General features: G+C 46.6%; 1 protein-coding gene across 9 annotated transcripts in view; it reads left to right on the top strand.

Annotated features, from left to right (window-relative positions):
* Positions 1-24171, top strand: part of LOC137321295 (multiple PDZ domain protein) — a 326443-nt gene that overhangs the window by 265442 nt on the left and 36830 nt on the right. For all 9 annotated transcript variants that reach the window (XM_067983665.1, XM_067983664.1, XM_067983660.1 and 6 more), the window contains 3 exons: positions 614-807; positions 13284-13431; positions 17604-17690. In XM_067983665.1, coding sequence (XP_067839766.1) covers positions 614-807; positions 13284-13431; positions 17604-17690 — 429 coding nt within the window. The remainder of the gene's footprint in view (positions 1-613; positions 808-13283; positions 13432-17603; positions 17691-24171) is intronic.

Here is a 24171-nt window from a genome sequence, read left to right as displayed (position 1 = left end):
TCGGGGCTCATCGATTATTAAGCAGTTGCTCACTGCCAAAGATTGCACATTAAGAATGGCTATTTGAGTGAAATACTGGAGGATTGCTGATATCATGTAGCAATATCCCAATATGAGTTGCCATCTTTAGGAGTGCATTGGAAAGGAATAAAATCTCATTTTGCACTACAAGAAAAGTCTTTTGACAGCCTTATATACTTTGTATGATGCTGCACCCCTTCCCCCCCCCCTCCCCATTTACTACATCACAGGGTAGTGCCCATAAACATCTTGGATAAGCGGACCAACAGTTTCTCCAACAGTATTAGCAAACTTGCACAGCATCGTCGCAGTGGAAAATTCAAAATGGCTTTTATTGCCCCAAAAAATACTGTTAAATTGAATATGCTTGAGTGTGTTAACGAGCTATGATTCTCTGTTGGGTTCAGATGGCTTTAACCCACTTAGGCATTATTCTTGTGGGTTATGACTTCATCAAAATATCTTGATAGTATTACAGCCCTGTAACACACTCTTGTCTGTTTTGTATTCTGTAGGTACCAGACTCAAGATACACATATAGAATTTGTTTCATATTGATAATGTAATTTCAAATTCCATTTTGCTTCCATAGGTTAATGGAATTGATTTGAGAGTTGCCACTCATGACGAAGCAATAAATGTTCTGAGACAAACTCCACAAAAAGTTCGGCTGTCGGTCTACAGGGATGAAGGCCATTATAAGGAGGAAGATATGTATGACTTGCTGACTGTTGAATTGCAAAAGAAACCAGGGAAAGGGCTTGGACTGAGTATTGTTGGAAAAAGGTACCAAAGAAATTCCATTCATTGGACACGAGGATCATTTGCACAATTTCGTAGAAACCCCATTTTATTAAATTACTTACTGTTATTATTCAATAAGTGTATATTTCAGTTTAATAACAACTTGCATTCATATAGCACCTTTAATGTAGAAAAACATCCTAAGACACTTCATAGAGGTATAATAAAAACAAAGAATGCCAAGCCAAAGAAGGAAATATTAGGAGGGTGACTAATCACTTGGTCAAAGAGATGAGTTTTAAGGAGGGTCTTAAAGGATGAGAGAGAGGCAGAGGAGTATAGGGAGCGAATTCCAAAGCATGGGGCCAAGATAGCTGAAGGCACGGCCACCAATAGCGGGGCAAGAGAAGGAGGGGGTAGATGCACAAGAGGCCAGAGGCAGTCAGAGAGTTCATGGGGGGATTGTAAGGTGGGAGGTAGTGAGGGGCAAGTCCATGAACGGATTTAAACATGAGGATGAGAATTTGGGGGGGACCAGAAACCAATGCAGGTCACAGAGAACAAGGGTTGATGAGTGAGTAGGACTTGCTGTAGAATAGAGTACAGGCAAGTAACATTCTCGCCAGACTAGTGCCAGGCAATGACCATCTCCAACAAGAGAGAGTCTAACCATCTCCCCTTGACATTCAACGGCATTACCATCGCCAAATCCCCCACCATCAACATCCTGGGGGTCACCATCGACCAGAAACTTAACTGGACCAGCCATATAAATACTGTGGCTACAAGAGCAGGTCAGAGGCTGGGTATTCTGCGGCGAGTGACTCACCTCCTGACTCCACAAAGCCTTTCCACCATCTACAAGGCACAAGTCAGGAGTGTGATGGAATACTCTCCACTTGCCTGGATGAGTGCAGCTCCAACACTCAAGAAGCTCGACACCATCCAGGACAAAGCAGCCCACTTGATTGGCACCCCATCCACTACCCTAAACATTCACTCCCTTCACCATCGGTGTACTGTGGCTGCAGTGTGTACCATCCACAGGATGCACTACAGCAACTCACCAAGGCTTCTTCGACAGCACCTCCCAAACCCGCGACCTTTACCACCTAGAAGGACAAGGGCAGCAGGCACATGGGAACAACACCACCTGCACGTTCCCCTCCAAGTCACACACCATCCCGACTTGGAAATATATCACCGTTCCTTCATCATCGCTGGGTCAAAATCCTGGAACTCCCTTCCTGACAGCACTGTGGGAGAACCTTCACCACACGGACTGCAGCGGTTCAAGAAGGCAGCTCACCACCACCTTCTCAAGGGCAATTAGGGATGGGCAATAAATGCTGGCCTCGCCAGCAATGCCCACATCCCATAAACGAATAAAAAAAAGGCAGCAGAATTTTGGATGAGCTGAAGTTTACGGAGAGTGGAAGGTGGGAGGCCGGCCAGGAGAGCATTGGAATTGTCGAGTCCGGAGGTAACAAAAGGCAAGGATGAGGAACATAGGAACAAGAGTAGACCATTTAGCCCCTCAAGCCTGTTCCGCCATTCAATGAGATCATGGCTGATCTGTGACCTAACTTCGTATACCCGCCTTAGCCCCATATCACTTAATACCTTTAGTTGACCAAAATCTACCAATCACAGATTTTAAAATTAACAATTGAGCTAGCATCAACTGCCGTTTGTGGAAGAGAGTTCCAAACTTTTACCATCCTTTGCGTGTAGAAGTGTTTTCTAACTTCACTCCTGAAAGTCCTGGCTCTATTTTTTAGGCTGTGTCCCCTCGTTCAAGACATCATTGGAAATAGTTTGTTCCTATCTACCCTATCAGTTCCTCTTAATATCTTGAGAACTTCGATCAAATCACCCCTTAATCCTCTAAATTCCAGGGAATACAACCCTAGTTTAAGAACATAAGAAATAGGAGCAGGAGTAGGCCAATCGGCCCCTCGAGCCTGCTCCGCCATTCAATAAGATCATGGCTGATCTCGCCTCGTAATTTAACCCTTGGAGTCCTGATATCATTCTAGTAAATTTACACAGTCAATATATCCTTCCTAAGTCCAGAACTGAACAGGTGTGGTCTAACCAGGGTTTTGTATAGCTGTAGCATAGCTTCAACCTCCTTGTATTCTAGTCCTCTAGATATAAAGGCCAGCGTTCCATTAGCCTTTCTGATTATTTTCTGTACCTGGCCATGACATTTTAATGATCTATGTACATGGATCCCTAAGTCTCTTTGAACCTCTATTGTTTCGAGCTTCTCACCATTTAGAAAGTACTCTGATCTATCCTCACACTTGCCTATATTGAAATCCATTTGCCACAGTTTTGCCCATTCACTTAATCTATTAATATCTCTCTGTAATTGTATGCTTCCATCTACATTGCTTACAATGCTGCCTGTCTTTGTGTTATCGGCAAACTTGGATATGTGGATCTCTAACCCATCATCTGAGTCGTTAATAAATACAGTGAATAGTTGAGGCCTCAACACAGATCCCTGAGGGACACCATCATTCACATCCTGCCAATTTGAGTACCTGCTCATTATCCCTACTCTCTGTCTCCTGCCGCTCAGCCAATTTCCTAACCAGGTCAATAATTTGCCCTCAATTCCATGAGCTTCAACTTTAGCTAACAGTCTCTTATGAGAGATTTTATCGAAGCCTTCTGGAAATCCATATAAACAACATCCATGGACATTCCCCTGTCCACTACTTTAGTCACCTCTTCAAAAAATTCAGTCAGGTTCGTCAAGCATGACCTACCCTTTACAAACCCATGCTTGCCCTCTCTGACTAGCTGAAAAGTTTCAAAGTGTTCAGTCACTCTATCCTTAATTATAGACACAAGGGGCTCGATTTTCCCAGGAAATTGCGGGGGCAGAGGGGCTCCGAAAATCAGGGAAATCCTGTTCGGGCTCGGAGCCCGGCTCCAACCCACAGACTTCGGGTTCCCCACTGAGGCGTCTGGGTGCACGTGCGCCTCCCGAATGCGGAAGTCCCACCAGCAATTAAAGCCGGCGAGATGATCGTTTACACAGTTGTTGTGGTGGTTTAAGTACTTGAAGTACTTCATTTTCTCCACATTTTGGCAGGGGTGCGATTTTGAAGCATCCTCAGCGTGTTTCCCATGCTGTGGGAAACACTCCATGTTGCAACAGACGTATTTCAGCCAGCAGCCAGTGGGACATTCAAATGCTTATTTGACAGATGGGGAGAAAAGGTCACTTATTGCAGCAGGGCACTCTGTTATTTCAGACAAAGTTTTGGCTGCGAGATCTTTGTGTTTGGACTGAAAATTCTTACTTTCGACTCAAAATTCTGTTGTTCAAACATATTTAACTACTTTGCGAACCCCCTCAAACTCTCACCTTCAGGATGAGGGGCGCCATGGCTGCATTCACCACTACATCCGAGGATGAGCAACATCACCAGCCTCGTCACGTGGAGCTCCACAACACAGTGCTGCGCCACAGGCACCTGCATAAGAGCACAGAGGGCAACAACAGCGAGAGCAACATTGCAGGAGGCACTACCCTCGCCACAGGGTCTACAGACCGAGGCTCAGCTTCCTGGACCTCTCTGAGGAGCAGTGCATACGGAGGCTCAGAGTCATAGACACCTGCAGCCTCCTTCATGCCGAGCTGCTCCCGGCTGGGCCGAGCATCATCTCCTTACCTGTCTCTGTCAAAGACACCACTGCCCTCAACTTCTTCGCCTCTGGATCATTCCAGGTTGCCACCGAGGACATCGCTGGGATTTCTCAGTCGTCTGCACACAAGACAGCAGCTTGTTTCGCAGAGCCTTGCAGTACGTCAACTTCCCTAAAGACGATCTCAGCCAGATGGAGAGGGCAGTGGGATTCTACTCTGTGGCTGGCTTCCCACAGGTGCAGGTTGTAACTGATTGCACCCATAATAGCAATTCGAGCACCTCCACACAAGCCAGGACTGTTCATCAACAGGAAGGGGTATCACTCCATCAACACTCAGCTTATTTGTGACCACCGCAAAAGATTCCTTCACGTGTGCGCCAGATTCCCTGGCAGCTGCCATGATTCCTTCATTCTCCGGGAGTCCAACATCGTGCCCCTCTTCCCCGCACCGAACACCCACAAGGGCTGGCTCCTCGGGGACAAGGGATGCCCCCTGCACAGGTGGCTCATGACATCTCTGAGGAACCCCATCACCGAGCAACAGTGTCAATATAACGACAGCCACATCGCCACCAGATCTACAATTGAGCATGCTTATAGGGCTGCTTAAGGTGCGATTTAGGTTCCTTGATCGTTCTGGGGGAGCACCTCAGTACGCACCAGACAGAGTGGGACGCATTATAGATGTGTGTTGTGCCCTGCACAACTTGGCACAACAGAGAGGGGTGCTGCTGGAGGAGGCCCCATCCACATCTGCCATCCACATTGAGGAGACAGAGGAGGAGGAGGAGCAGGAGGAACCCATGGGCAGAGCAGTGGCTCACCTGGCTGCTCGTGAGGCCAGGGAGTCACTGATATGTGAACGGTTCTCCTAACATTGGACAGTCTGAAGAGACCAGGCCTCACCACCTGGATAGAGCAGCGCCCAGCCCCCTCCCCCCACCCCACACCTCCCTGCACAAAACAGTCTGAAACTACACATACACCCACTGTAAAGTGACCCAATGAGTGGCATCAAGTGCGGGTGTTCATGGTGAACCTCATGAAAGGGACTTATTACAGAAGCGAGGCAAGAATGGCCAAGACGTGGCAGTAGTGGTGACAATAATAATATTTAATGTGAGTTTAACGAAAAGCTAATATAAATAAAAAACATGACCAACCATCAAATACCCTTGTGCAGCCCCTTCGTGCTTACAAAACTGTCGCCTTTCTCTTCCAACTACTTCTACATGGTGCGTCCCCTGTGGCTGCAGCAGAGGTAGTGGCAGGTTGCTCTTGTTCACGCCCTGACCAATTAGATGCTTTGGGCCATCGCCCTCTGGGTATTATTGCCCGTGAGGGCCCCTCCAAAGACTGCTCCACCTGCACCTGTGCAGTGGCAGACTCGGCCACCTGGAGAGGATACAGCATTGCGGGTACTGGTTGAGAGGGGGGCCACTCTACTGGACAACAGTTTGGAGGACATGTGTGAAGCCTTCTAAGGCCAGTGCGATTGTATCTGCCTGCCTGTTTAAGGCGGCAGAATGTTGTTCACTGTGAGTCTGAATAGCCGTTGTCAGGACCTCAGTGGACTCATTGGTGAGCCGTGCTTGAAGCTCAGTGGAGGCTAGCCTCCTTTCCATCGCAAACATTCCCGTATTTACCAGTGACACTATCTCAGAGATGCCCTCATGTCCCTGTGACAGTATCTCAGAGATTCCCTCCTGTACCTGTGCCACCATTCCACTCATGCAGGAGTTGGACTCCTCCATCCTCTGCACGATTGTGGAGAGTGCGTGTGGCACCTGTTCCAGCACCTCGCAAATGTGCTGCTGCCCCTCGATCATTCTCCTTTTAAAGGATGTCCCCCAGGGTTCAGCATCTGTGTCCAGCTGAGCAGAGCCTGGAGAGGAGTGCTCCCACCGACGCGGACTCTCCGCAGATGCCCCTGCCACCAGTGTCTGCTCTTGCTCACGTGTGTGGTAACTCACCATGTGCGACCCAACTAACTGAGGACGAGGACCCACCGAGGTGTGTGTATCTGCGCTGGTGGATGGCTCGCTCAGATGTAATGGTGCACCCTCAGAAGCTGGCAGGCCTTCTGAGGAATCGCCCTCTGCCGTTACAGCGATTGCTGAAGGCCCTGTAAGAGAACAGAAGGCAATAATAAGCATCATCACAGATGTGTCATGTTGCGATGAGCATACTGAGGTCTTGAAGGTGGCAAGGCATGATAACATCAATTCATATTGTGTGTGCAGAATGTTATAGGTATGTCACCAGACCTTAAGTCGGGTGCCAGTCTCGGTGTCCCCGATGGACAGGCACTCGAGGGTTCAGCTGAGCTCCAGTGCCTCCTGCTCCACGTCTGTGAGGACGATGATTTGTTGCGGCCCCCACTCCGGTCCTCGCCCTCTCCACTGCACTCTGGGCTCTCTTCTCCTGTAAGGGGAGAAAGTACAGATGCGTGAGTGAGTGATGGTGACGTAGCCAACCAATAAATGCATTGGTTTGAGTGCGGCTGACCGTGAAAGAGACGCATCGGAGGGTGAGTATGAGACAGAGACATCACATTTTATGAGGATTGGGTTGAGTGACAGTGGTGGGGTGACTAATGGGGAGGTGAGGAAGTGCAGGTGAGTTGAGGATGAGCCTTAAGTGGGTGTGGAGAGTGATGTGATGGAGTAGTGTTGGCAGTGCAGAATGAGTTGGGGGGTGGAGGTGGTGATGTGGAAGACTGAATGTAGGAGAATCAGTAAGTGTACTCACTTTGGCTGACCTAGTTAGGTCATTGAAGCGCTTCTGCACTGGATCCAGGTGTGCGGGAGATGTTGCTGCTGCTGGTGACCTCCTCTGCCACCTCGAGCCAGGCCTTCTTGGTGGCAGAGGCAGGCCACTTCCTCCCGTCCCCAAGGTAGAACACATCCCTCCTCCTCCTCACCCCGTCCAGTAGCACCTGGAGTGAGGCATCATTGAATCTTGGAGCAGCCTTACCCCTGTGCTGCTCCATTGTGGTGTGTGGGTGTTTGCTGCAGGAGCAGCCATTGGGGGACTGCCCCTTTAAATAGAGCTCCTCCAGCTGACAGTCTGTGATGCGGGTGCGCAGTCCGCCCACTGCGCAGCTTTCGGACGGCAAACCCGGAAGCCACGTTGAGCGGCTCCAATTGTCTCGCGATCGCGTAGGAAAGGGAGCGGGCGGGTTAGCCACGCACCCAATCACCCCCCCCCCCCCTTGCTGCCATCCCACCTCCACGCTAATATCGGGGTCAAGGAATTTCCCAACAACAGATGTTAGCCTGACTGGTTTATAATTCCCTGGTTTCCCTCTCTCACCCTTCTTAAATAAAGGAGTGATATGTGCAATTTTCCAATCTAACGGTTCCTGAATCGAGAGAACTTTGGAAGATTATAGTTAGGGCATCTGCAATGTTCTCACCTACTTCATTTAATACCCTGGGATGGAAACCATCTGGTCCTGGGGACTTGTCACCCTTTAGTACCATTATTTTCTTCATTACTGTTAACTTGCTTATGTTAATTATGGTGAGTCCCCGTCCCTGATTTAATCTTAGTTTCCTTCGGGTGTCCGGCATGCTATCCTCTTCCTCTATTGTAAATACTGATGTAAAGTAATTATTTAACATGTCCGCCATTTCCTTATTTTCATTTTCAATATCGCCGTTGTTAGTTTTTAAGGAGTTCACATTGCTTTTGACCACCCTCTTTTTCCTAATATAATTGTAAAAACTTTGTGTGTTTATCTTGGTATCCCATGCAAGTTTCTTTTCATACTACCTTTTTGTAGCTCTTACTGTGTGTTTTGTCACCCTTTGCTGTTCTTTGCATGTGTCCCAGTCGCCAAGATCTGTGCTATTTTTTGTATTTTGGTATGCTTTTCCTTTTAGTTTTATGTTGTCCTTTACCTCTTTTGTCATCCATGGCTGTTTTTCTTGGCAAGTAGAGCTCTTGCCCCTTAGGGGTATAAACTGGTTCTGTATCACGTTAAATTCTTTTTTGAACCTCTCCCATTGATCTTCTGTCATTTTATCCATTAAAAGATTTGCCCAGTTTACTGTGGACAGTCTCTGTCTCATCCCGTTGAAGTCGGCCTTACCTAAAATTAGAATCTTAGTAATAAAAACAGAAAATGCTAGAGAAGCTCAGCAAGTCAGGCAGCGTCTGTGGAGAAAGAAACAGAGTTAACATTTCAGGTCGAAGACCTATCGTCAGAACGGTCTTAGGCCTGAAACGTTAACTCTGTTTCTTTCTCCACAGATGCTGCCCAACTTGCTGAGTTTGTCAAGTATTTTCTGTTTTTATTTCAGATTTCCAGCATCCGCAGTATTTTGCTTTTGATTTAGAATCTTAGTAGCTGTTATGGGTTTCTCCCTTTCAAACACAACGTTGAACTCGATCATATTATGATCGCTATTAGATAAATGTTCATGCACCATTAGGCTGTGAACTAAATCTGGCTTATTACTCATTATTAAATCCATTATGACCTTCCCCCTTATTGGTTCTGGAACATATTTTTACAGAGGGTTTCAGTAGCAGATGGGCTGAGGTGAGGGTGGAGGCGGGTGATGTTACGATGGTGGAAGTAGGCAGTTTTTGTGATGGAGAGGGTGAGGCCGAGAGCTAATCCCATAAAACTTTTCTAATGTAATACAGTATTTAAGATTTTATTCTCGAGATGCAAATTTATGGCTTGTTTTATGGCACATCAAAGTGTTGAAAATATAAATGATATAGTTAGAAAAGGATACAGTGGTCCCCGTCAAGAATATGATATTGGCAAATACATAACCAAACTGGAGAAGTGAACATACACATTGTTATAACAATTCTGATCATAAAATTATGATGAAACAATTTTTTGCTTGTATCATAAATTGTACAGTGAAATGTGGTAGCATGTAGCAAAATGTCCTGATTTAGTACAGGCACAATTGTGGTACTGTGACTTCCTCTGTACAAAATAATTGGCAAGAACATAGAATACATTAATGGTAAGGTATTTAGAATCAAGATTCACTGCAAACCTATTTATCTGTTTATGCCACACTTTTGCTCTCGGATTAGTTATATTTGAGTAGTGAGAAGGCACTGCCACTTCCCCCAGAAACACAGTTGGTTAGAATACTTATCACAGCGCCCAGAAGATAGTGTTCGTTTTATCTTATTAACCTATACAGACACCTCTGCTACCATTCTATGTTGTACTTTTTGGGTTGTCTGTTTTTAGTATAAGTATTTGTCAACTGTGAAGCAGTACTGCATCGGTCATACAGACACAAATTGTGAACATTTTGCTGGTTAAAACTAATATTTATTTTTCTTGCCAATTTTTCTCCCCACTCCTGAAGGAATACAATTCTGTGGGCACTGGACACCCTCTGATACCTCACTAAATGGTTATCATACATGCCTGGACAGTGAGTGTTGGCAGGCTGTTCAAGTACAACAACAACGTACATTTATATAGCACCTTTAACATAGAAAAACATTCCAACTATGGGAGCATCTCCACTAAACCTGATTATACCCATACATAACATCTATGTACATTTCCTAAAGGGGTTACTGTTTAGCAGAAGACCCTTGGCCAGTTTCATCGTCTCTTACCCAGTGATGCTGAGGCTAATTGTAGCATCCTGGCTGAGCTAAATTAACTCAGCACAGGTCAGGATTGAACCTAGGACTCTCCTGGTCTATGTGGCTCAGCTGCTCACTGCTTTAACCAGCTGAACATCAGAGATATAATATTACACATTTTATTCTCACTCACTTTCTATTAAAGGGAAAAAGTCAGTCAGATTGCATGCTATTTGCTGTCAGTTTCTCCCCATCTAAATATTTTTGCATCAAGTTTTCATTAGTCCACACAGATATCTCTACAAGTGAGTACTCTGCATAAAACATACTGGTTTTGTACAGAATACCCAGTAGTAGAGCTACCTGCAGGGACTAGTGAGAAGGTCAAACGCAAGTAATGGCCCAGAATTCGCTGTAGCAAGGCAACGAACGGTGTCCTCCGTTGGTTAGACTTGCCCTTGCCTGTTTAATCTCCATGATATTTTGTGCCGGAAATGGGAGTTGGAAATGGCACAGCCCCCTCTACAGGGCATCCAGGATCAGAATGAACATGGTAAGCAACTGTGTATCTCCTTAACCAATCAGATTGAAGGATTGTGAAATTAACAGCGCAGGGACGAAGGAGGAAGTGTAAATTAGAGCGGGTGAATTCAATGTCAAATCAGGTACAGAAAGAGAAATAAAGAGAGGGAAAGAAAGATTGGATTAAGAGAGAGATAAAAGACAGAAAAGTAAAAAAAAACGTAATTTTAAATTTTAAAAAAAGTCTTCAATAACAGTTAAACCCTTAAGGACTGAGACTCCACGCTTGTAATAATTTTCAGTGCTAGAGAGGTTGACTGGCAATAATTAACATTGATCACATCATTAAAAGGATACTTAGGCTGAAATGGCCAAGACTTAACTTCCTGTGGCGAATTTAGCTTGTATTTACTGCGCAAATACAGCAACTTTACACCATTCAATGTGTTTTCGCAAAGCTAACGGTGGAGCGGCGCATCCCGGACAGCAACTTTTGCATTTCTGCGTTTAACCACATATCTGCCCTCACCTGAAGTTGCGTTTGCGCGTAAATAACAGCTAGCGCCAATAGCCTCACCGTTATTTTGACAGCAAATTCTGGGACAAATGTGTTTTGGAAGTTGGGATGATGTGTGGTAAGAATTTTAACCAGCTGTGTGTCCTGTCACAATTTAGATACAAATGGCCCCAGATCACAAATGTGGCACAAAATCGAATAGTTTTCACCAATCCTTGTTTCTAAATCACTTGCGTATGTATTCCGTGTTATAGCTGATGATTATTTTGCAGAAGAGGGGAGATTTTCCTGGGTCAATACCCAGGCACACTAGATTGCCTAGGTTCAGTGAAAATTAGATAGATCAGACTGCACACTTGTTTAAAAAAAAACCCACCTGATTGACCAGATGGTTTCCATCCCAGGGTTTTAAAGGAAGGAGGTGAGCACATTGCAGATGCCCTAACTATAATCTTTCAAAGTTCTCTAGATTCAAGAACTGTCCCTCTAGATTGGAAAATTGCACATGTCACTCCGCTTTTTAAGAAGGGAGAGAGAGGGAAACCAGGGAATTATAGACCAGTTAGCCTAACATCTGTTGTGGGGAAAATGCTGGAGTCTATAATTAAGGATAGGGTGACTGAACACCTCGAGAATTTTCAGTTAATCAGAGAGAGCCAGCATGGATTTGTGAAAGGTAGGTCATGCCTGACAAACCTGATTGAATTTTTTGAAGAGGTGACTAAAGTAGTGGACAGGGGAATGTCAATGGATGTTATTTATATGGACTTCCAGAAGGCATTTGATAAGGTCCCACATAAGAGACTGTTAGCTAAGATAGAAGCCCATGGAATCGAGGGAAAAGTACGGACTTGGTTAGGAAGTTGGCTGAGCAAAAGGCAACAGAGAGTAGGGATAATGGGTAGGTACTCACATTGGCAGGATGTGACTAGTGGAGTCCCGCAGGGATCTGTCTTGGGGCCTCAATTATTCACAATATTTATTAATGACTTAGATGAAGGCATAGAAAGTCTCATATCTAAGTTTGCCGATGACTCAAAGATTGGTGGCATTGTAAGCAGTGTAAATGAAAACATAAAATTACAAAGGGATATTGATAGATTAGGTGAATGGGCAAAACTGTGGCAAATGGAATTCAATGTAGACAAATGTGAGGTCATCCACTTTGGATCAAAAAAGGATAGAACAGGGTACTTTCTAAATGGTAAAAAGTTAAAAACAGTGGATGTCCAAAGGGACTTAGGGGTACAGGTACATAGATCATTGAAGTGTCATGAACAGGTGCAGAAAATAATCAATAAGGCTAATGGAATGCTGGCCTTTATATCTGGAGGACTAGAGTACAAGGGGGCAGAAGTTATGCTGCAGCCATACAAAACCCTGGTTAGACCGCACCTGGAGTACTGTGAGCAGTTCTGGGCACCGCACCTTCGGACGGACATATTGGCCTTGGAGGGAGTGCAGCGTAGGTTTACTAGAATGATACCCGGACTTTAAGGGTTAAGTTACGATGAGAGATTACACAAATTGGGGTTGTATTCTCTGGAGTTTCGAAGGCTAAGGGGTGATCTGATCGAAGTTTATAAGATATTAAGGGGAACAGATAGGGTGGATAGAGAGAAACTATTTCCGCTGGTTGGGGATTTTCGGAGTAGGGGACACTGTCTAAAAATTAGAGCCAGACCTTTCAGGAGCGAGATTAGAAAACATTTCTACACACAAAGGATGGTAGACGTTTGGAACTCTCTTCTAAATGGCAATTAATACTAGCTCAATTGCTAAATTTAAATCTGAGATAGATAGCTTTTTGGCAGCCAAAGATATTAAGGGATATGGGCCAAAAGCAGGTATATGGAGTTAGATCACAGATCAGCCATGATCTTATCAAATGGCGGAGCAGGCACGAGGGGCTGAATGGCCTACTCCTGTTCCTATGTTCCTATTTCCCTTCCATTTAAATTAATAGAGGAAAAAATAGGGTTCCTTTACAGGCTTACAGTCTAACATGCCTGATTTGTACTGTGCAGAAATAATTCAGTGTGCCTGGGACAGACCCAAGAAAATCTCCCCCAAGAAATCATGAAATATTTGTAACCAATTTGATCATGAAAATAATCTTTACTAGCTTGAGAACTTACTGTTAACAGAGGCTGTTTTTTTTTCTCTTTTGAGCAAAGTAGCTCCCCAGTATTTGTGGAATCTGACTAAACTCTATACTTGTTTTCTACAGAAATGATACTGGAGTCTTTGTGTCAGACATTGTGAAAGGAGGAATAGTAGATCTGGATGGAAGACTTGTGCAAGGAGACCAGATACTATCTGTGAATGGGGAAGATGTTCGAAACGCAACCCAAGAAACTGTTGCTGCTATGCTAAAGGTCTGACTAATGCATAAAATATGATTTTGCAGGGATTTGTTTGACCAAGACCTGTAACTTTAGTAGTGGAGCAATTAACGCATTTTCACGGTGATATATTCTCGTTACACGCTCGCCCACTCATGCCCTGTTTTGTAAGCTTTTGAAAACTGAGAAACACCTGTTTTTAATGGGGAGATATGGAGGTACATGGGGAGGTATCTATTTATAATTTTGGCAATCATGTGCTTTTTGCTTCAGCCCAGTGACTTACAAGCTCCTGATGCTGCTGCTTAAAGGTTCTGCATCCTTTGTGTCACACCCTACTTTTAAAAGTAAGAAAAATGTAAATGAATTCAACGCTCGTAGGAGCATTTGTGTTCATGTTTCCAGCCATTTAAATGACAAAAGCAAAATATTTAAATCTTTGGGTTCCTCTCCAAAGAAATGAGATGTGTAATAGCCAGGCTGATCCATAAAGATGATGTCATGTATGGCACTTTTTTTTTAAAAAAGACTAAGTACAAGTGCTTGTCTGAAATGTGGCGGGTTTGGGAGGTGCTGTTGAAGAAGCCTTGGCGAGTTGCTGCAGTGCATCCTGTGGATGGTACACACTGCAGCCACTGTGCGCCGGTGGTAAAGGGAGTGAATGTTTAGGGTGGTGGATGGGGTGCCAATCAAGCGGGCTGCTTTGTCCTGGATGGTGTCGAGCTTCTTGAGTGTTGTTGGAGCTGCACTCATCCAGGGAAGTGGAGAGTATTCCATCACACTCCTGATTTGGGCCTTGTAGATGGTGGAAAGGCTTTGTGGAGTCAGGAGGTGAGTCACTCGCCGCAGAAAACCTAGCCTCTGACCTGCTCTTGTAGCCACAGTATTTATATGGCTGGTCCAGTTAAGTTTCTGGTCAATGGTGGCCCCCAGGATGTTGATGGTGGGGGATTCGGCGATGGTAATGCCGTTGAATGTCATGGGGAGGCGGTTGGACTCTCTCTTGGAGATGGTGATTGCCTGGCACTTGTCTGGGGCAAATGTTACTTGCCACTTATGAGCCCAAGCCTGGATGTGGTCCAGGTCTTGCTGCATGCGGGCTCGGACGGCTTCATTATCTGAGGGGTTGCGAATGGAACTGAACACTGTGCAATCATCAGCGAACATCCCCATTTCTGACCTTATAAAGGAGGGAAGGTCATTGATGAAGCAGCTGAAGATGGTTGGGCCTAGGACATTGCCCTGAGGAACTCCTGCAGCAATGTCCTGGGGCTGAGATGATTGGCCTCCAACAACCACTACCATCTTCCTTTGTGCTAGGTATGACTCCAGCCACTGGAGAGTTTTCCCCCTGATTCCCATTGACTTCAATTTTACTAGGGCTCCTTGGTGCCACACTCGGTCAAATGCTGCCTTGATGTCAAGGGCAGTCACTCTCACCTCACCTCTGGAATTCAGCTCTTTTGTCCATGTTTGGACCAAGGCCGTAATGAGGTCTGGAGCCGAGTGGTCCTGGCGGAACCCAAACTGAGCATCGGTGAGCAGGTTATTGGTGAGTAAGTGCCGCTTGATAGTACTGTCGACGACACCTTCCATCACTTTGCTGATGATTGAGAGTAGACTGATGGGGCGGCAATTGGCCGGATTGGATTTGTCCTGCTTTTTGTGGACAGGACATGCCTGGGCAATTTTTCACATTTTCAGGTAGATGCCAGTGTTGTAGCTGTACTGGAACAGCTTGGCTAGAGGCGCAGCTAGTTCTGGAGCACAAGTCTTCAGGACTACAGACGGGATGTTGTCGGGGCCCATAGCCTTTGCTGTATCCAGTGCACTCAGCCGTTTCTTGATATCACGTGGAGTGAATCCAATTGGCTGAAGACCGGCTTCTGTGATGGTGGGGATATCGGGAGGTGGCCGAGATCCACTCGGCACTTCTGGCTGAAGATGATTGCAAACGCTTCAGCCTTGTCTTTTGCAATCATGTGCTGGACTCCGCCATTGTTGAGGATGGGGATGTTTGCAGAGCCTCCTCCTCCCATTAGTTGTTTAATTGTCCACCACCATTCACAACTGGATGTGGCAGGACTTCAGAGCCTTGATCTGATCCATTGATTGTGGAATCGCTTAACTCTGTCTATAGCATGTTGCTTCCGCTGTTTAACATGCATGTAGTCCTGAGTTGTAGCTTCACCAGGTTGGCACCTCATTTTTAGGTATGCCTGGTGCTGCTCCTGGCATGCTCTTCTACACTCCTCATTGAACCAGGGTTGATCCCCTGACTTGTTGGTAATGGTAGAGTGAGGAATATGCCAGGCCATGAGTTTACAGATTGTGCTGGAATACAATTCTGCTGCTGCTGATGGCCCACAGCGCCTCATGGATGCCCAGTTTTGAGCTGCTAGATCTGTTCTGAATCTATCCCATTTAGTACAGTGGTAGTGCCACACAACACGTTGGATGGTGTCCTCAGTGCGAAGACAGGACTTCATCTCCACGAGGACTGTGCGGTGGTCACTCCTACCAATACTGTCATGGACAGATGCATTTGCGACAGGTGGACTGGTGAGGAGGAGGTCAAGTAAGTTTTTCCCTCGTGTTGATTCGCTCACCACCTGCCGCAGGCCCAGCTATGTCCTTCAGGACTCGGCCAGCTCGGTCAGTAGTGGGGCTACTGAGCCACTCTTGGTGATGGACATTGAAGTCCCCCACCCAGAGTACATTCTGTGCCCTTGCTACCCTCAGTACTTCCTCCAAGTGGTGTTCAATGTGGAGGAGGACTGATTCATCAGCTGAGGGAGGGCGGTAGGTGGTAATCAGCAGGAGGTTTCCTTGCCCATGTTTGACCTGATGCCATGAGGTTTCATGGGGTCCAGAGTCCATGTTGAGGAATCCCAGGGCCACTCTCTCCTGACTGTATATCACTGTACTGCCACCTTTGGTGGGTCTGTCCTGCTGGTGGGACAGGACATACCCAGGGATGGTGATGGAAGGGTCTGGGACATTGGCTGAAAGGTATGATTCTGTGAGTATGGCTATGTCAGGCTGTTGCTTGACTAGTCTGTGGGACAGCTCTCCCAATTTTGGCACAAGTCCCCATATGTTAGTTAGGAGGACTTTGCAGGGTCGACTGGGCTTGGTTTGCCTTTGTCGTGTCCGGTGCCTAGTGGTCCGTCTGGTTTTATTCTTATTGTGACTTTTTGTAGCGAGATTTTACAACTGAGTGGCTTGCTAGGCCATTTCAGAGGGCAAGTAAGAATCAACCACATTGCAGTGTCACATATAGGCCAGACCGGGTAAGGACGGCAGGTTTCCTTCCCTGAAGGACATTAGTGAACCAGATGGGTTTTTACGACAATCCGTAGTTTCACGGCCATCATTACTGATACTAGTTTTTTAATTCCAAATGTTATTTAATTAATTTAATTTGATACATATCGGAGCCAATTTCCTGGGCCCTCTCCGCCCGGATGCTAAACATCTGAAGTGTTCTGCACCTGTTCCTGGCACTGTTCCTGTTTACTATTCTTGGCTGTTTAAATGGTCTGTGGTAGCCCCGGCAGATTCTGATTGAACTCCAACTTCTATGGGGGATGTGGGGGTATACGTGCAGATCTTCGGCCTGCCCCATGGACCTTCCAGTCAGCTGTGGTCCAGGGACAAGCCACATCACTTTTTTTTTATGAGCCACCCTGCGCTTGGGAGGCCTGGAATGCCCCATGCTGTCTTATCGACATTGCTTCTTTTCTGGCCTGCACTTTTTTCAAGCGCAGGCCAGCCTCCACACAACCTTCCCCTCCTTCTTCCAGAAAGCCCCTGGAATCCCACAGCACCATTAAAGGGATAAAGACCTGACAATCAAGGTCTCCAACCCTTTTTCCTGAACCTCGCACCCTATAAATACTCAGGTCCCAGGCGCAAGAACCAGGAAAATTGGTCCTATTGTGCCTTCTGCCCTGGCAAGTGTGACAAACTGGTTTCCCAAAGACCTCCCATCTTGGGAGCACATAATGCGGGTATTCTTTTATCTGCATCAGTTCATTAAAATAAAATCACCTGAGAAAAGCAGTTTGTTCAAGATGCATAATGTTGTATGATGTAATGCACAATGTAAAGATCCTACCAAATGATCATACCGTACGTTCTACTTGTGTTGAAATGTTGTCAGACTTTCAAAAAATAAAGTAACCTTTCCCTCTGATTTTTAGAGTGCACAAGGCACAGTAAGATTAGAGGTCGGCAGGTTGAAGGCTGGATCATTCTCATCTGATAGAAGAGGTTCCCAAAGTAGCCAGGTTCGTACCTCTAAGCTGATATTTGAACTGTTCTACAGCAAAATATCACTAGTTTGTTTGTGGGGGTAGGGGCTTATTCATCTGTTGTTCAGTAAACCGTGAGAGTGGTGTGATGTCAGCTGTGGCTCAGTTGGTAGCACTCTCGCCTCTGCGTCAGAAGATTGTGGGTTCAAGTCCCATTCCAGAGACTTGAGCACAAAACCTACGCTGACACTCCAGTGCAGCACTGAGGGAGGCCCCATCTGCCCCCTCAGGTGGATGTAAAAGATCCCATGGTACTATTCGAAGGAGGGCAGGGGAGTTCTCCCCAGTGTTCTGGCCAATATTTATCCCTCAATCAGCATCACTAAAACAGATTATCTGGTCATTATCACATTGCTGTTTGCAGGATGCTGTTTGCTGTGCGCAAGTTGGCTGCCCCGTTTCCTACATTGCAACAGTGACTGCGCTTCAAAAATACTTCATTGAGAAAGGTCAGGAGAGCAATAATGACAGGGGATTCAATAGTTAGGGGAACAGACAGGCGTTTCTGCGGCCGCAGACAAGATTCCAGGATGGTATGTTGCCTCCCTGGTACCAGGGTCAAGGATGTCACTGAGCGACTGCTGAGCATTCTGAAGGGGGAGAGTGAACAGACAGACGTTGTGGTCCATATCGGTACCAACATAGGTAGAAAGAGGGATGAGGTCCTGCAGGCAGATTTTAAGGAGTTAGGAAAGAGATTAATAAGCAGGACCTCAAAGGTCGCATTCTCCGGATTACTCCTGGTGCCACGCGCTAGCGAGTATAGAAATAGGAGGATAGAGCAGATGAATGCATGGCTGGAGAGATGGTGCAGGGGGGAGGGCTTCAGATTCCTGGGGCATTGGGACCAGTTCTGGGGAAGGTGGGACCTGTACAGGCCGGACGGGTTGCACCTCAACAGAGCTTGGACTAATGTCCCTCACGGGGAGATTCGCTACTGCTGTGGGGGAGGGTTTAAACTAATTTGGCAGGGGGATGGGCACCAGAAGGTAGCATTGGAAAGGAGAAACAAGGTGCACAAAGGATTGGGAGAGACAAATAGCACTAGAGTAAGAAATAGTATGGTATTATATGAGAGAGAGTATGAGAAGATCTAAGATAGGTTTACAGTGCAAGTGTTGACGCATAAGGTTGGTGAGCTGCAGGCGCAAAAAGCCACATGGGAATACGATGTCGTGGTGATAACGGAGACCTGGCTCAAAAAAAGGACAGGATTGGATATTAAATATTCCTGGATACTGGTGTTCAGGAAAGATAGGGAAGGAAAAAAAGGAACTGGGGATAGCAGTATTGATTAAGGAGAATATTGCTGTGCTGGAGAGAGAGGATGTCCTGGAGGGGTCAAGGACAGAATCTATTTGGTTAGAGTTAAGGAACAATAGAGATGTCATTACACTACTTGGGGGTATTCTATAGGCCACCAATTAGTGGGAAGGATATAGAGGAACAAATTTGCAGGGAAATTACAGAGAGGTGCAAAAATCATAGAGTAGTGATAATGGGGGACTTCAACTATCCGAAAATAGACTGGGATAGTAATAGTGGAAAGGGCAAAGAGGGGGAGGAATTTTTGAAGTATGTTCAGGAGAACTTTCTTGACCAGTATGTTTCTGGCCAAACGAGGAAGTAGGCATTGCTGGATCTGGTTCTGGGGAATGAGGTCGGTCAAGAGGAGCAAGTGTCAGTGGGGGAACATTTAGGGAACAACAATCATAGTATCATAAGGTTTAGATTAGTTATGGAAAAGGACAAGAGCACTCTAGAAGTACTCAATTGGAGGAGGGCCAATTTCAGTGGGATGAGAACGGATCTGGCCCGGGTAAATTGGAATCAAAGATTGGCAGGCAAAACTGTAATTGAACAATGGGTGGCCTTTAAAGAGGAGATGGTTCCGGCACAGTCTAGGCACATTCCCACGTAGGGCAATTAAAGCCAGAGCTCCCTGGATGACAAAAGAGATAGAAAGTAAAATGAAGCAGAAAAAAGGGGCACATGACAGATGTCAGGTTGATAATAGAAGTGAGAATCAGGCTAAATATAGAAATTTGAAAGGGGAAGTGAAAAAGGAAATAAGAGGGGCAAAGAGAGAATATGAGAATAGACAGGCAGCAAACATAAAAGGGAATCCAAAAGTCTCCTATAGGCATATAAACAGTAAACGCGTAGTAAGAGGAAGGGTGGGACCGATTAGGGTCCAAAAGGGAGGCAGAGGGCATGGCCGAGGTACTAATTGAGTACTTTGCATCTCTCTTTACCAAGGAAGAAAATGCTGCCAAAATCACAGGAACAGAAGAGGTAGTTGAGATACTGGGTGGACTAAAAATTGAAAAATAGGAGCTACTAGAAAGGCTGGCTGTACTTGAAGTAGATAAATCACCCGTTCCGGATGGGATGCATCCTAGGTTGCTGAGGGAAGTACGGATGGAAATTGCGGCCATAATCTTCCAATCATCCTTCGATACTGGGGTGGTGCCAGAGGACTGGAGAATTGCAAGCGTTACATCCTTGTTCAAAAAAGGGTGTAAGAATAAACCCAGCAACTACAGGCCAGTCAGTTTAACCTCAGTGGTGGGGAAACTTTTAGAAACGATAATCCGGGTCAAAATTAACAGTCACTTGGACAAGTGTGGGCTAATTAACGAAAGCCAGCATGGATTTGTTAAAGGCAAATTGTGTTTAACTAACTTGATTGGGTCTTTTGATGAAGTAACAGAGAGGATTGATGAGGGCAATGAGGTTGACGTGATGTATATGCACTTCCAAAAGGCGTTTGATAAAGTGGCACATAATAGGCTTGTCAACAAAGTTGAAGCCCATGGAATAAAAGGGGCAGTGGCAGCATGGATACGAAATTGGCTAAGTAACAGGAAGCAGAGAGTACGGTTGTTTTTTCTGTACAGTGGTGTTCCCCAGGGGTCGGTGCTGGGACCACTGCTTTTTTTGATATATATTAATGACTTGGACTTGGGTGTACAGGGCACAATTTCAAAATTTGCAGATGACACAAAACTTGGAAGTGTGGTGAACAGTGAGGAGGATAGTGATAGACTTCAAGAGGATATAGACAGGCTGGTGGAATGGGCAGACACGTGGCAAATGAAATTTAACACAGAAGAGTGCGAAGTGACACATTTCGGTAGAAAGACCGAAGAGCAGCAATATAAACTGGAGGGCACAACTCTAAAAGGGGTGCAGGAACAGAGAGATCTGGGGGTATATGTGCACAAATCGTTAAAGGTGGCAGGGCAGGTTGAGAAAGCGGTTAAAAAAGCATACGGGATCCTGGGCTTTATAAATAGAGGCATAGGGCTCTATTTTCGCACCCGCGGGGGGGCTGCGAAAATCCGGGATTCCCGGGGCGGATCCGGAGCCCGGCTCCAACCCGCCCCATTTCCAGGTTCCCCAATGACGCGCTCACAAGCGCGCGCAGCCCCTGCATGTGGGCCTCCCGCCGGCAATTAAAGCCGGCGGAATGCCACTTAAAGTACTTGAACTGGTGCTTCAGGTTGTTTACAGACCTGATTGATCTGATATTTTAGGAGGGATCGGACTTGGCAATTAACTGAGACTGTTTCCGGTACTGGGGGAAACACTCCCAGTTGAAATGGACGTGTTGCAGCCACCAGCCTGTGGCAGCTGCAAAGGTCCATTTTGACAGGTGGTGGGGGGGGGGGGGGTGGGGGAGACCCCCACTCATTGCCACTCTGTCACTTTGGACAAAGTTTGGCCTCCACCACCCTCCTCCTAACAATCAAATGCATAAACTTGCACATTTACCCCGGGGTCCAGACACATTTACCTACCTTGCGGACCCCCTCAAATGTACGTCATCCGGATGGGGGCCGCCGTAGCTGCAGCCATGACCTCCTCGGAGGGCGAACAGCATCACCAGCCTCACCGGCCACGCCGTCCACCTCTGATACGTGGAGCTCCACAACACAGTGCTGTGACACATCCACCTGCACAGCAGGAGGGAGGGCAACCGCAAAGAGAGATGTTTCGCGGAGGGCACTACCCTCGCCACAGGGTCTGCAGACCGAGGCTCAGGTTCCGTGGACATGTAGTCATGGACATCTGCAGCCTCCTTCATGCCGAGCTGTTCCCGGCTGGCCCGAGCACTATCTTCTTACCTGTCGCTGTCAAAATCACCACTGCCCTCAACAACTTCTCCTCCGCATCCCTCCAGGGTGCCAACGGGGACATCGCCGATGTCCTCAGTCGTCTGCAAAAAAGAGCCCTGCAAATTTTCCTAACATCAGTGGTAGGAAAATTATTGGAAAAAATTCTGAAGGACAAAATTAGTCTCCACTTGGAGAAGCAAGGATTAATCAGGGATAATCAACATGGCTTTGTCAAGGGAAGATCATGTCTGACTAATTTGATTGAATTTTTTGAGGGGGTGACTAGGCGTGTGGATGAGGGTAACGCAGTGGATGTGGTATACATGGATTTCAGTAAGGCCTTCGATAAAGTCCCCCACAGGAGACTGGTCAAGAAGGTACGAGCCCATGGAATCCAGGGTGCCTTGGCACTTTGGATACAAAACTGGCTTAGTGGCAGAAGGCAGAGGGTGATGGTCGAAGGTTGTTTTTGTGACTGGAAGCCTGTGGCCAGTGGGGTACCACAGGGATCGGTGCTGGGTCCCTTGCTGTTTGTGGTCTACATTAATGACTTGGATATGAATGTGAAAGGTATGATCAGTAAGTTCGCTGATGATACAAAGATTGGTAGGGTGGTAAATAGTGAGGAGGATAGCCTCAGTCTGCAGGACGATATAGATGGGTTGGTCAGATGGGCGGAACAGTGGCAAATGGAATTTAACCCGGAAAAGTGCGAGGTGATGCACTTTGGAGGGACTAACAAGGCAAGGGAATACACAATGAATGGGAGGACCCTAGGCAAGACAGAGGGTCAGAGGGATCTTGGTGTGCAAGTTCACAGATCCCTGAAGGCGGCGGAACAGGTAGATAAGGTGGTAAAGAAGGCATATGGGATACTTGCCTTTATTAGCCGAGGCATAGAATATAAGAGCAAGGAGGTTATGATGGAGCTGTATAAAACACTGGTTAGGCCACAGCTGGAGTACTGTGTGCAGTTCTGGTCGCCACACTACAGGAAGGATGTGATCGCTTTGGAGAGGGTGCAGAGGAGATTCACCAGGATGTTACCAGGGCTGGAGCGCTTCAGCTATGAAGAGAGACTGGGAAGATTGGGTTTGTTTTCCTTGGAGCAGAGGAGGCTGAGGGGGGACATGATTGAGGTGTACAAAATTATGAGGGGCACAGATAGGATGGATACTAAGGAGCTTTTTCCCTTCGTTGAGGGTTCTATAACAAGGGGACATAGATTCAAGGTAAAAGGCGGGAGGTTTAGAGGGGATTTGAGAAAGAACTTTTTCACCCAGAGGGTGGTTGGAGTCTGGAACTCACTGTCTGAAAGGGTTGTGGAGGCAGGAACCCTCACAACATTCAAGAAGCATTTGGATGAGCACTTGAAATGCCATAGCATACAAGGCTACGGACCAAATGCTGGAATATGGGATTAGAGTAGACAGGGCTGATGGCCGGCGCGGACACGATGGGCCGAAGGGCCTCTATCCGTGCTGTATGACTCTATGACTCTATGAAATACACATACACCCACTCTGCAGTGACACAGTGGGTGGCATCAGGTGTGTGTCTTCATTGTGATCCTCAGGAAAGGGCGTTATTGAACAAACCAGACAAGATTCGCAAAGACGTGGCAGTAGTGGTGACAATATAATATGTTATGTGAGTTGATCAGAAATCAAATATAGGTAAACACCATGTCAAACCCTCAAACACCCTTCATGCTCACGACACGTTTGTCTTACGCTTCCTACTGCACATATGTAATGCATGCCCTGTGGCTGCAGCACAGGTAGTGGCAGGTTGAGTGAGGCTGACCGTGAAAGAGATGCATGAGAGGGTGAGTATGAGATAGAGCCATGAGATTGTATGAGGATTGGGTTGAGTGGTAGTGGCAGGATGAGTACTGGCGAGGTGAGTAACTGCAGGTAAGATGAGAATGAGCTTTGATTGGGTGTGAGGGGTGATGTGACAGAGTAGTGTTGGCAGTGCAGAAGGAGATGTGGGGTGGGGGCGGTGATGTGGCAGACGGAGTGTAGGGGAATGAGTAAGTGTACTTACTTTGGCTGACCTACTTGGGTAATTGAAGCGCCTCCTGCACTGTATGCATGTGGGCGATATGTTGGTGGTGCTGGTGACCTCCTCTGCCACCTCAAGCCAGGACTTCTTGGTGGCAGAGGCAAGCCGCTTCCTCCCACCCGCCGGGGGAAAGATCTCTAACCTCCCCCTCCTCCTCACCCCATCCAATGATACCTGGAGTGAGGCATCATTAAACCTGGGAGCAGCCTTCCCCCTGGGCTGCTCCATGCTGTAATTTTTCCTATTTCCTGCAGCATCAGTCAGTGAAG

The sequence above is a fragment of the Heptranchias perlo genome, chromosome 4, assembly GCF_035084215.1.
Source record: "Heptranchias perlo isolate sHepPer1 chromosome 4, sHepPer1.hap1, whole genome shotgun sequence".
NCBI classification, from domain to species: domain Eukaryota; kingdom Metazoa; phylum Chordata; class Chondrichthyes; order Hexanchiformes; family Hexanchidae; genus Heptranchias; species Heptranchias perlo.
The sequence above is the reverse complement of the archived record's forward strand: the minus strand, read 5'-3'. Positions and strand labels throughout refer to the sequence as shown.